Here is a 14,799-nt window from a genome sequence, read left to right on the forward strand (position 1 = left end):
ATTGATATCTATGCTATTGACATCACATTCTTGACATTACTTAGCATTCTTGCTTGCTAAGTATCTGAAGCAAGCCCAACTGCATGTCATGTTACACAGATAAGGACTCTAACTACTTGTGTTAGAAGGAAAAAACCCTACAAGATGGTATTCCTACAAGTCATCGCCAGGTCTTACTGGTTGACCCTAGGTCAACAGATTGCACAAATCAGAGTTTATAAAATCTTGGTTTTGAGGCCATAGTAACTTATCCTTTGTGACTTGCAGAACCATACTTTCTTATAGATGATCATGTTGCTTAAATTTTACATATATGTATATGTCCATGCATATATACACACACACACACATATACATTATATATAAGATATTTATGTATCATGTGTAGATACACACCAACTTGCGCAGCTGTTGAGAGGAGACAGAAGTCCATTGGTCCAAAAGTTTTGGAGGTCTTTCTAGTATGAAGATACCTCTTAAATAATTTGACCAATTATCAAATAGATAGTAAAATAAACATTGCAATGCAATTAAGCTTTATAAAGTAAATATGCTATTGCAGTGGGACAGTTGATTCTTTAGACGACTGATCTATTTACCTTCTTTCTCAGTAAGGGCACAGTCATATACTGTGATCTCCTTATCATATGGCAGTCCTACGTTGTAGGCACTCTTGATCTGCAGCTGCATAGTAAATGCAGCTCCCCCAATGAACTGCCACCTATTTACTGCACATGCAGACTATGGAGGGAGCTAAGAAAGATATTGCCCATTGCAGCTGCCAACACTGAAAACTGTTCATCTTTCCTTAAGGGTAACATTAAAACTTCACTTCCTATAGCACAATAGTTAAGTAAAACATTAGATCTTTTTTCTGAAGGTACCAGCAGTCAGAGAAAAGCACAGGCTTGATGACCTGCTGCAGACAGTCTTATTCCAGTCCCTTCTAAGAGCGGATAATTTCATTAAGTGATTATTGCTTACATGTCCAATTAAGCAGAAAGAAAGTGTGGACCCATTCTTTATGGGCTTTATAGGCGAAAAAGTACTCAGAGTTAATATGACATATGACGAGCAATTAATCTAACCAGGCCATAACTAGAATTCTAGCTTGTGATAGCTTTTTTAAAAGCCATCTAAGCAGTAACATTTTCTATAAACACTAGAATTTGTCAAAATGGAACAAACTAATCACAATCATTCTCCAATAATCTTGAAATATCAATCACCTTCTCTAAAGCAGGTATATGGAATTTGCAATGATGCTGTACATCTAGCTCAAAACATCCTTCTCAAATTATTAAATACAGAAGCTTCTGAATGATAAACTAAGAGTTGGGTGGCTGAACAAAGACATGATCAGCAATATCTCTTTTTCCAATAACTTGTAAAAATATCTTAGACAGTCAACTACAGTAAGAATTAGGCAATAATAGGTCTGGAAGAACTAGTTAATAATAATAAATTTAAAAAAGGAAAAAAACAGAAAAGAAAGATAACTTTAGCATTGCCCATGCCCTGTAATTATATCAGATGATTACAAAGTGATCTGCTCAAAAGGATATTTTAGAAGTCTATCAGCTTCAGCAATAAATGCTAATTCCTCTGAAAGAGTAAAAAGTACATTATTAAATTCATTTTTTCACTTTAAAGCTTTATAAACACAGCTGCCATTATCTTTTCCTTGATGTTTTATCTCTCATGATATTTCTCTCTTCCCAATTGACTGATAAGGTCCCAAACCTGATGCCTAAGAAACTACTGTTTACATCTATTCAGAATCATGAAATAGAGCTTTGAAAAGGATCAATTTAATGAGGATATTATCTATATACTCTGATATAAAAATGTTTAATTGGATAAATCCTAATTTAATTGGATACTGGCCCAAAATGGTGCAAGCTAGTATCTATGTGCAGAAAACTATAGATAATTTTACGTTTACTTCACGAAGCATGAAACATTTTATTTGCTACATTCTCAGTCTGTAGTATCAAATCAGCCAACGAAAGTTCACAAGAACTACAGCAAAACCATTGCAATTCAAGAAAAAACCTATGTCTTATGATGATAAGTATCACAGTAAGGTATATAACTAAGAATGACTGTAACAACAACACATAAATTAGATAATTATGGATTAAACAATCCCTTGGGGGATTCTATCTTGCCCTAGAAAATGTATAACAAGCTCCTGGAATACAAGGCAGTAGAGATTAAGTATTTGAGGGAGAAAGAGGACTATGAAGGAAAAAAACAGAAGAAACAGTAAGAGAGAAATACTAATTTACAGTCTCAATATGGGTCCCATTTTTTGTAGTTTTTTTTTTTTTTTTTTTTTTAAATACACTTACTGGTATTGCAGTTTCTGCCCAAATCTGCTGACATTTGTTGGCTAAAGGATGCATGTCAGATTATCAAGAAGGGCAATAGCAAAAGAAACACAAACTGCTTCATAAGGCGACAATAGGGGAATACAAAACACCGCAGTTATCGCAAATGTAATTTTTTTGTTTATTGCATCTATTTAATAATCCCAGGTGTCCTGAACACCAGATATACAATAATCTCTATAAATCCTAATTCACAGCCCTACCATCTGTCAAAAATATTTTTTATGTCTCCTAATATATATCCTACACAATTGCTCTCACAGTAGGACAAAAATACATGGGTTGCACTAATTTGCGTTACCAATGGAATAATTCATTGTCAAAAAAAACCTCCAAAACCCCCCCCAAAAAACTCCAAACAACCCAACACTACCAAATTAGTGTTTTTCTAGCACTTTTTATACATCAAAACTAACCTTCCGTTCTGTTAGTTTCTATAATCTTACATTCCCGGTGAAATTAGATAAAGACTGAATTATCTGGAAATTGTACTATAATAATGGAAAACCCAAAAGCATGAAAAAATAAAACCATATATCTCTTTCTACTATAATGGTGTTACAATTAAAATTAGAAGCCTTCTGTTTCATAGTCACAAAGAGACTAATTTAAGTTCTCAGTCCTGCAGAGCACTTAGCATTTTGGCCCCAATCCAGAAAAGCACTTAAACGTATGTATAACTTCTAGTTCATCAGCCTGAAGCAACTTCAGTGGAATCGTACATGCTTGATTAGGTCCACAGCAGTCATTACCCTACCAGCCAACACAGCATCTCCCTCGGACTAACTTCTCACAGGGAGATGACCCTCCCAAAGCTGTGTCTGTACTCACTGGAAATACAGTGACTACTCCATGTGGGATTGTCCAAAGAAGGAGCTGCTTCTTCCACTCTGCAGAAGAAGCCCAAACATTTAGACTAAAGATGGCCTTTCGGAACAGCCTTCTTCGAACTAATTTTCTACATACCTGAGTTTCCTTTAACAGCATCACATACAGTATCAGAACTTCTTAAAATAATGAAGGCTGTAGGCACTGTAATTGTTATGAGAGAAGCTGTTAAAGGTTGCTAGTTACAGCAAGATGCTTTTGTTATAAACTTTTATTTGTCCATTAGCTTACATAAATTAAGCAAGATTACACAGAAGTGTGCACTTGAGAGTTTAATAATTACACTCAAACCAAATCCAATAGTACCTAAGTAAATGGGAAACTCCAAAGAGGACTCAAGTTACTAAAAATCTTTCAGAAGATACCTTCTTTGTCTTCAAAAAAAAACAACCCCAAAACAAACTCAACCTCATTTCCTTTCCGAATACGGAAGAGACCTATGAACAAAGTATTAGCAACTTTATTCTTCTTTAAATCACATTCCAAAAAATCACTTTCCACATCCCACAAAGTCTACATCTGTTAAGTTGTAAAATAGGTCATATTTAAAAATAAAAGCAGGTTTTCGGCAAGTGACAAGATGCAGTTAAATAACTAACCACTTTTCTGTTCAACTATGCATGACAAATAGCTAACACTACTTGTAGTCTAGCAAAAATCTTTTCACATACTCTAGTATGTGTTTGAAGTATTCTCATATTAATGGTAACAAGTCTATTATTTCAAAGTGTTCTCTGTCTCAATGACATATTCAACATATAACATAATGCTTTTCCAGTTTTACTAAATTGATTTTTCTCCCATAAATTTATAAAAACAGATATACTCATCACTGAAATCATTTCATTTCTATGATCCTCAGTCACTCTATTTAATTTGAGAACCCTTTCTGAGTAAATGTCAAGTTCAAACAGCCAAATCCAGACACCGGAATTTATAACTTAGATACTACCAAATGCTGAATCTGCAGTATCGTAATTTAGTTGATATTGTCACAAACAGCTTCATATAAGTACTTTTGTGATATTTAAGTCTTTCAATATAAAGATTAAAATAAAAGATTTACTTTCACTGTCATGTCTACTGTTATATTTGGAAAACTTTGCTTCATTTCTCTTACTTATAAAACACTTAAAATCTATAAGATTACACAAGTTCCTATTTTACTGAAACTTCAAAGAATTGAACGTATCTCTGACACTACAGTAATTGAGAGCTCACAATACCTAGAGAGAACAGTGCATTACGGGGAACTTTATCGCTGTGCAGGAGGTCACCACAATATCAATGCCTTACGTACAGTCTCAAAACTGCAGGACTTCAGTTGCAAAGAACCCTGCTCCTATTTGCGTGGATCCAAAAGTCAGACCAGAATTTTCCTATTAACTGTAACCAATTCATAGTTTCACATTATCATAAAGTAAACCATTCATTAGCTATGATAAATTAAAGATTTCTGTATCAGACACAGTTTTTAATTTAAAATAAAAAAAAGAGACTATATAGCACCTCCCCACATGTTGACCATTCTTAGAAGAGCAACATTTTCATACACACCTCTACTATACCACAGGACTTTGCAGTAATAAATATGAAAATGGCATGAAAGAGAGAGAAAAAGAGAGACAGGGAGTTCCAAGGACAGATATGAAAAGGAGTGGGGAGAAAAAAGATTGAGTTAAGAAAATCCCAAAATACCACCCCCCCCACCCAAGAACACAAAAATTCAAGCAAAATGTTTCACAGTTATCTTGCAAATATCTAAAACTAAATGGCAATGGAAAGCAGGCTCATATGCATTGCAAAAGCATTTTCACAGGAGGCAGAGAAGATAGTATGTGTACACCATATGCAGAAATATTCTGGAAAGCCCCTTTTGGTATGCATGGGTTAAATATTAAATAAACCAGATGAAGAAAAAGGAATCCAGATACTGAAACAGAAACAAAAGCAAACACACAATAAAAGCATTCTATTACACTCACACATTTACAACATGTTATTTATAATGATAGCTGAGGAAATAAATTACTTATGTAAATATTTGACATTTTCCATCACTATTCACCACACTAACGCTTGTATGCAATTCATTAACATTCTGGCTATAGTTTCATGCTTCCATATCTCAAGTATAAAAATAAGATCCTCAGCAATACTACAACAGCCCAGCCCTGTTACAATTTCTTTTTCAAATCTAATACTGGTGGCCTTAGTAGTATTGCCATCTAGTTACTAGTAATGTTTCTTTTATGATGGACGATAGGAAGGCTGAGTAGGCACTTAGTCTGTGGAATTTGCTGAAACCCTCTCCTGCAGAAGATTCATGCTTCTCAAACCAGCTGCTGTGAATTTTCATCTTGCATGCATAAAGAAAAAGTCTCCTACCTGCGGAGGTTTACTGTACATCGGTCTGGTCTCTGGAAACAATGTTTCGTCCTTTGACTCTCTACTTTGATCATCAACTGTGTCACCTAGCAAAGAAGAAAAAAAAAAGCTTTTAAATCTCTGAAATATTTTATAGTTTATAAGGGATAGGAAAAACTTGAGTCTTCCTAAAACCAAATTATACTGTTCTCCATGAAAGGGAGAATTCCACTGCTACATTTATATTTCACAATTTTTAACACAAGGAAACAGACAAGAAAAGTGGTCTGCAAAACCAGAAAATAAATCTGACGAAGGGAAAGGGGGAAAGGGGGAAAGGGGGAAAGGGGGAAAGGGGGAAAGGGGGAAAGGGGGAAAGGGGGAAAGGGGGAAAGGGGGAAAGGGGGAAAGGGGGAAAGGGGGAAAGGAAAGGAAAAGCAGGCCCCTATTTTTGTAGTGTTAGGACTATCAAATTCTAATAATGGCAAGGTATCAGACAAAGAAGAAATAGCAGCATGAGTGTCTGGTGTGAAGGCTATACCAGGTGTACATATCAGTCATGTCCCAACCCCGTGTCAAGTTAGGAGCAAATGCACGCCACTGCTCTGTCTTCACTTGCAACCTAGTTTCCATTCAGGCTATATCTGTGCATGAAGTCTGAAAGAGAGGGGCAGCATACTCAAAGAAATGCCCTGGGTTTGATCACTGAGGGACAATGACTACTATGCAGTAAACTCACCCCATTGCACAGACTTACATATCTCTACCCTGGATCTTACTGATGAGACATGATTCAGTTCATCCCAAAAGTTGCAACTGGCACCAATCTGAGAAGGGCAGACATCTGATTTTAGAGACTGAAAGTACCTTAACAATTCTAACAAAAGGTAAAACAAAATGTAGTATTTATTTCTCAGATATTTTAAAAAACAAATATCCACCTAGCCTGTCTTCTCTAATGTTATCTGTGGGAGGCTGTACAAGAGACTGTAAAGATTTGGTGGATTATCTCATGCTGTTAGTGCTACTCAACAAGTAGTCTATAAGAGAAGACATCTTAGAAAGATGAAAAAGATTTAGTCACATAATTGTGGTTTTATTTCGATTCGAACTGATACTCCTCTCTGAAATGGATTGTTTTATAAGTCTGTATTCTTAAAAAAAAGTCCTACAGCAACAATTCTAAATGAAAAGTTCAAGTTAGTATAGTTTAATTCCTTTGCTAAGCCTGTGTTTTTGACTTGCTGTTCCATTTTCTCCAGAAGGCTTAGTGAGAATCAGTGCACCTGGCAGACTCAGTCAGAAACAGCCCATACCCAGTTAGGTCTGGAAGCCCATGACACCCAAGCAAAGCATCTTTCCAGAAGGACTAGTGTGTCAGGCCTCTTCAATACAATGTAATATTTGGTAAAGTTCCTTATGAAGATAAGCAGTAATATTTAGTCATCAGATATGCTTTTTATGTACTCTAGTATTCCTAACAGTGTATTTGGAACATCATCAGTAAATTAGCTTTGTTATTGATCATTAATGCCTATTAATGCCATTAATGCCTAAGCTTGTCAAGATCTTTTTTGATGTTGAAAAATGCTTCTCAGTAAACTATTAATTCTCTATATAAATTAGTCCAAAGTACTTGTATTCATATCACCCCCCCCCCAAAAAAAAGGTGGAAAGACAACAAAGGAGACGCAGAGTCAGTTCACCTTCAATTCCTCCCCACAATACTGTGAAAAACAAAATTTGTAAGCACCTAGAAGGCAATGATATAGAAGACAAGATCAGTACCAGCCACGAAAATAAATTATATTAAACCATTAGTTCACCTTTGCAATGAAGTAAGGAGATCTGCAAAGAAAAATGATTAGAAGTCTTGAAAACAACCTACAATGAAAGATTGCAAAAATTTTGGAAGGCATGAAAACAGTTAGCAGATATACGAAGAAGTCTCTTTTTGGGATACACATTTGGTGTGGATGAGAAGAAGTGCAAACGAGTTTAAACTGTAGCAAATTTAGGCTAGGTTAGGATCAATTTTTCCAGAAGTAAGGCTGATTCAGATTAAGCATTTAAATAAACTATTTAAGGAAGGAGTGGAATCTCCATCTCTAAATGATTTTAGAGGTGGGTTGAAGAAACATCTCTCATGAATGGTTTAGTTAATCCTGTCAAGACAAGGAGGATGAATGATCTCCCTCCTAGTCTTATATTCTTTGAAAGATGCAGGAGGAAAAAACTCCACAGCACAGCCCTCCCTGAGATCAGGATTTGACAAGAGACCTTATGCTGGCTTCAAGGAGACTTGGGAAGATGGAGGTAGACTGCAGCTAGCTGGACGAAGGCTAAGCAAGTGTCTAAGGGAAGGGGCGGGTAGTCAGCAAAGGGATAGCTAATTGAAATCAGTGAGATGGCTCATATTGGGCAGAATTGGGTGTACGCATAAACACACTGAAAGAGTTACACTGGAGACTTAAGAAATATTAACACATATGAACCAACTTTTTTCCTCATTTTCTTTACAAACCCTCCTGAGCAAACACTTGGAAATTTTTATACGCATCAAACAAAACACCTAATTCATATGTGTTAGTGCTATCCAGAACATACTTTTTTCCTATGATTCGTTTTTCTTAAGATGAAAAGAAGTCTTTGTTTGAAATCAGGACGAAAAAAGAAGGTCAAAAATGTAAAAACATTCAGAGGAAAAGAATAATAAAAACAGCTCATTTGGAGAGAAATGAAACATTTTTTGACTTAGAACTTTGACATCCAACTCCCAAATGTCGTAAGTTCTTAAGGAAGCCAAAACGTAGTAATATCTATAGTGTTTCACAATTCTAATTGATTTTGCAAGCTTAATGTGGATGTCTTCTTTGCTCAAAAAAAAAAAAAAAAAAATCTGAAAACCCCTACATCCCCCTCCCAAAAATTTCAGTTTTATGGTACTACGATGATAAGCCATGAATCTTTTTAGAGACTTACTATTTGAGTTAGTGAAGTTAAAGCAGCTAAAGCCAAGTGCACACTTCTCTGAGACATCCACTAGGATAGAACAGTTTATGAGAAACAGGCATTTTCTGCGTACTTCTTTGGTTCCTATCTCAAATACCCAAACAAATTAATCTTCCTTATTTCTAGAAAGCCAAGTAATCAGTGTTTCACATCATCTCCCCAATCCCAGTCTCTCCCATCTCCACCAGCTGCCAGCCTTACCAAACTTGCCATAACCAGGCTATCTTGTTTCACCGCCCCCGATTTTTTTTGCTTAGCTGGCCTTGGTTTCCCACTGATCTCAGTTTTAATCTCTTCCTTCCACAGGAAGTCATAGTTTCTCTTCCCAATTCAGTCTCAGCCCCTTGGGCTGTTCTTGCCGATCTGGCATTTCCTCTTCTCCACGGGAACCCTGCAGCCTCCTCTTCCAGTCTACCTAGCCGTTAGGAAGGCAGATGAAGCAACACATTGCATAGACAGGCACCCCACCAGAGCACAGGGCTCGGGGAGCACGAACTACATGGGGCCTTTTGAGCACCTTATACGTTCTGATTTGTAGTTCAGTTATTCCAACAGAATTCTTCAATTTAAGTCCCTACTGAAATACCTTTTAAAAAATTGGCAACCTTTTCTTTGAACACAGGCAAAAATATTTCTGCCTTGTTCTCAGAAAAAGTTGATCTCTTTTGACTGAAAAAAAAAAAACCAACCCACAAATCCTATACAATCCTGATGCAGGTAAGTATATAAGGATAATTTTGCTAAACAAGACAACTGAAATCTGGCTCTGAAAAGCCATGAACTCGTGACCTTAGTAGGCAGCACCTTCCTCCCCCCCCCCCCAAAAAAAAAAGCCTTTCATAAGAATTCAACTGCAAATAAGTTCACAGATAAGGCCAGAAGGGACCACTGTAATAATCTACTCTAACTTCCTGTATAAATACAGGCCATATCATTTCCTGAATTAATTTATTCGAACTAGAGCAAGTTTAAAGCTGTATTTTAATTAAGAGATAACAGGCAAAATGATCCATTTTACAAGACAATGAGATTCTGGCTTGGTTTAAGAGCATTATGCAAAGTTTTAGTCATGAATCTCCTATTAAAAATATGGAAGTCATATCTAAAATGTAGTATGCTATTTAGAGAATACAGGAATTAGAAAAAAAGGGATACATGGGACAAATTCTATGCAATGTTGTTTAAATATTAGCAGCATAACCTGCGACATGCAGGATATCACCAAGAGAATTTTCAGGAAAAAAATATATATATTCCCTTACTTATCAATGGAATACATTTTCAAGTTTGAAAAGAGAGCAGTAGACATATTTGTCCAATTTTCTGCTGCACCCACATTTCAAATCCTCAATTTTGGGAGGCTGATTTTAAGTCATATTAAGCCCTTCCCAGGTCCAAATGAGTGATGTTAAATTCAAAGGTCAAACATACATTTTTCCTTTGACTGAGCTGGTGCTGGATTTGTAGCAACATTCTCTGAGTTCCACTGGTACCTTCTTTTTCCAAGAACTCCAAATAGTTGTTGCTCAGGAAAAAAAAAAAAAAAAATCTATTCCAGTCTTCAGCATGTACTTGACTCCTTAGATCTCAGCAAGGAGGTTTTTGTCTTCCTCAAGAATCAGCATGTAGCTGCCTATCTAGATCTCAGTGAACTCTTGTATAGAAAAGCTCAACCACAAGTTTGGCTTCTACTCAACAAGGAAGTGGGGTTCTATTTATACTCTTTCCTCTTCCAGCATTTTGTTATCCTCAAGCTTATAGTCTCTTGTTCAACAGATAGCATTTCAGTACCTACATTACTTGTAAAAGTCTATCCAACCCTCAGCTGAAAAAAAATACTGTAAATATATTTTAGAGCCTTTTATAACTTAAAAACTATCATTTGTCCTAGTCTGTGCAAGCATCCTGTGAGAAAGTAAAGCATATACAACACAGCTAGCAGTAACTAGCTGCCAAACACATAAATTTCTAAATGTCACCTAAAACTTCAAAATAGGGACAGTTATTTTCCATTATGCTTTAGGCAACTGCCTAACTTTGTTGCCATCACTACCTATGACAACCTACTGTTGCTGTAGTACTACCTTTAATACTATGTCCTACACAGAGATGGTTCAAACAAATTTTTTCTGGCTTCTATTTGGAAGCAAAAAGACAAACAGTTTTGAGAGAAGATTAGTAGGATCTGAAAACAAGAGAAGCTGGCTCTATGGAAGCGTAAAGGTTTTATTGCACTTTCTTGCCCCTCTTCTCTCTTACTCATAAATCTTCCCTTCTCTGCCTGTGATGAGGAAGGAAGATAAGCCAGACCCACCAATATTAGGTCATCCTGCTCCAAAAAGAAACTAACAGAACTTCAAACTTCAGTCCATTAACAGTAGCAATGCTTTCAGTCTAGAGATATATTTTAAAAAATTACTATAATTCCCTTTCCCCTCTGAATATCTGATGCATAGGATTCCCTACAATCTCACTTTTCTGAATCCTGCTCTTCTCTCAGCCTCTTTCAGCTTTTCAGCATGGAGGAAATATGTTTCTGCTCAGTCCCCCCAGCCCTGCTGGTTTCACCAACTGCCAGGGTCTCACAGCTGCCATTTCCTTCCAGCCCCATTAGAAACCTTTTGTTAAGAAGTTCTTTCCCTCTCTTCCTTTTCTTCCTTCTTCTTTTCTTCTTTCTTAGCACACCACTCACTGATTCACCTGAATCAATTAAATCACTGGCCAGATGTTGTCCTCTTCGATGGGAGAGATAAGACCTTGACAGATGGTTCTTCTCTCTTCTTAAAGTGGGACTACCATTTTTATAGTATTAGTAGTGCGCTAGCTACACATTAATCCTCATCAGCTTCTGTGTACATGTGGCCAAGACATAATAGACTTATAAGAATATGTACAGTTGGCAAAACAATGAAGTCATCCTAGTTTCAGGTCACCCCATCCTGGTTTCATATTAAAGCTTTTCATATCAACAGCAGTTTCATTTCAACAAGCTAATAATATCTCCTAAAAATCCAATACATCAGCAAAAAGGTTCCACACAGCTGCAACTTTCAGCAAAACAAGAGTTTAAGAGTTTATGCTGCATAAGGGTGAATGACAAGGAAGTCTTTGTCAGTCCATCCTAAGGCATAAGTCTGTGTTAGTCTAAGCAGGCCCATGGCAAGGCTTTGGCAGCATTATATTAAGTTTCAATAGTGTTTTTATAGCTGGGTATAAAGAGGTCCTACAAATATACCCTTGATCAAGAGTAAAATTTAAGAAGCATCTTCTCTCATTATCCTGATGAACCATGAGAAAATTTGTATGAACCTCGTAGCTGCAAGTGAAAACTCTGAATGACTGACTTTCAACTTGTTGAAAGGGAGGGGGGAAACTGCAACAAGGTAAACATTATCCTGAATGTTTTTGCATTTACAGACATGAAGCAATATGTACACTGCCCAATCCTTTCATTTTTTTGTCAAGCGTGACTATTTAAGAGGAATAGCAAGTCCAAGCACTGCACACACCACTGAAGATTATGGGAGCGGTACTTCAAAATGCCAACCAGCAACATACTGGTAACACATCCTTCCCTAGCTGACCTGAATGTAGTCTCCAGTTTCCTAAACAACTCTATTAGATGACATGTATGCTTGTCAGAACAGGCTATCAAGATCATAGCAAAACTACAGATTCATTAAACTCCCCTACACTTTTTTTTTCCAGGCTAAAACTCTTGGGAAGATAGCAATAGTAAAATATTATGAGAGGATTAAGACTCCTGTAGAGTTTCAGCACCTCAGATATAGTCACTATTAAGTTTGCAAAAAACTTTTTATTTTTGTCAGTCTGCAAGCTGCGTTTTTTATTTCTATGCTTTTTGTATTTCAAGGACTTGAGTTCTTTTAAAGCTTTCCTAGATCTTAAAATACAAGATGCTTAGAATTCAAATTCAGCCTCATCCCCAACCACTTTACTGAGGCTAAATCATCCTTGCTCCCTCCATTTACATGGCTTTCTCTTAGGAGGTGGCTGACTCCTTCAGAAAACTGTGAAGGGATAAAAGCCAAAAGATTCATAACAAAATCTTGGTTGGAAGGAATCCCTGGAGGCCACCTACTCCAACCTCTGGTTCAGTGCTGGGCTAACTCCAAAGCTAAATTATGTTGCTCAGGTCCTTGTCCAGCTGAATTTTAAGTTTCCAAAGACTGAGATTCCACGTGCTCTCTCAGCTCTCAGTTAAATCTATCCCTCTTCAAATGCAATACAGTTTCTTCTAGGTCCACAGTCTCATCCAAAGAAAGCTTGAGAATTCATTCATCAATGAGCCAATACGTCAGTTTCCCCTAAGACAAAGTTTTGTTTTGCTTTGTTTTTACATCATGATGCTTCCATGTAAAGCAAAACGAAATGCTGAGGATCAGTTCCATTCTGTTTTACTGGTGCAGTACTTCCATGCAAGCACATTCCACTCCATGATATATTAACCTTTCTAGGTAGCTCACCAAAATGTTGCATATCCTCCTCATTGCATATCTTTCAGCAAATCTCAGTTTTCCATTTGATGTTTGGAATCCCATTCTAGAGTTCATTACCCTAGATGCCAACACACCTTTGTTATCTTGTTTTAGTACTAGAATAAGCAGGTGGTGTGATTTATTGAGCTACTCAATACATCTTCAGTGCTAAAGCAACTAACATACTATAGATCCCAGTAAGGGCTTAGGACATGTTCAACCATTTCTTAAGACAGAAGCCAAAAAGATCAGCCACGCAACAGAAGCCTATGTCCTCTGACCGAACAATCATGTGCTTTCCTGGGCATGTGTGCCCATGCCTCAGGGAGAACCTCAAAATTATTCATTACTCTTCCTTTGTTAAACTTGCATTGTTCTACGGATAAGCTCCCAGCATATCTATTATTTGTTAACCTTTTTCACTTAGGTTGTCCCTAAAAAAATCTGCAAAACTGCCTGGAAGGCACACATTAGATGCCATAGGCCAGCCTCCACATGCATTAAGTTGCAGTTCTTGACATTCCTAGAGAACCTTTAATTCTTCCTGCCATTTACCTCATCTGTCAATAAGCCTCTCCTCTTCACATCAAAACAAATGCAAGCCTTCCAAGCTCAGCTAGCCTAACTGAATCATACTTTACTGAGGAAGTAAGCCACCTAATCTTATAAAAAAATTTCACTTTAAAAGGAAATTACTTCTTTCTTTAGATTTATTGTTTAGATAGCCACCGAGTGCTAGCTTATTGTCATGGTCATCTAAACCAGCTCAATCATCCCACAGAATAACTACATTGGTTTGACGTTAAGGTAGAAACAAGAAGTTCTTTACATTCTTAGACGTTTGGAGAAGTTTAGTATTAAATTACATCATCTCCTTCCTTTCCACGTCACCCTCAGATCTGCTTCCTGGGTAGTGAAAGATGTCTACACTTAGCATAATCCAACTGTGTTATAAGATTGGTCTGGTATGCAGCAAGTACAAAAGAAGCAGCTGTTTGAAAGCAAGGTTTTCTTCCATGGTTGCAGCCTGTACAGGGTCCTTACTGCTTTTCCAAGGGAGGAGAAGAAGGCAACAACAATATTATTTGCCTTCATTGGTTCTATTACTATTGCTTGACTCCATGTTCTTTACCTTTGATGAGGATATGACCTTCTTGAACTTCACAATCCCTCCTGCATTTTCTTACTTTTCTTGGAAGGATGATATGAAGTTCAATCTCAAAATAATAAAAGTCCTTAGCTCTTTAGGTCCTGAGGAGTGACAAAAGGCTATGAGGCAATATCGGTAAAACCAACAAATTTAAAAAAGTTAGTTGAAAATAATAGTATACACCTTATACAGTACTGCTGGTGAACAACCTGCTGTTAAACATCTACATTTTAACAATTTCTTCTCAATAGTTCAACTAACATAAAATCCACCTAAGATTACAAGCTGAAGTGTTGTTCAAAAGGTAAATATTTATTGTTACACTCAACTTGGCACTATGAGGTTAAGATTCCTGACGGATAGGGAGGAGAAGTCTTGCATCCCTGTCCCTCCTGTTGTTTCTGTGGTGTGGTTTCCAAAGGCAATCCTAGCCAGAATGAAAACAGCACATCACATGGTTTGATGAGGACAGAAGAGCATTTTTCTAGCA

At 36.9% G+C, this 14,799-nt stretch overlaps 1 protein-coding gene across 1 annotated transcript in view; it reads right to left on the reverse strand.

Annotated features, from left to right (window-relative positions):
• The window catches only part of UMAD1 (UBAP1-MVB12-associated (UMA) domain containing 1), an 81,094-nt gene that overhangs the window by 14,057 nt on the left and 52,238 nt on the right, over positions 1–14,799 (reverse strand). The window contains exon 3 of the mRNA XM_067291658.1: positions 5,670–5,755. Coding sequence (XP_067147759.1) covers positions 5,670–5,755 — 86 coding nt within the window. The remainder of the gene's footprint in view (positions 1–5,669; positions 5,756–14,799) is intronic.

This window comes from Apteryx mantelli, chromosome 2 (assembly GCF_036417845.1).
Source record: "Apteryx mantelli isolate bAptMan1 chromosome 2, bAptMan1.hap1, whole genome shotgun sequence".
NCBI classification, from domain to species: domain Eukaryota; kingdom Metazoa; phylum Chordata; class Aves; order Apterygiformes; family Apterygidae; genus Apteryx; species Apteryx mantelli.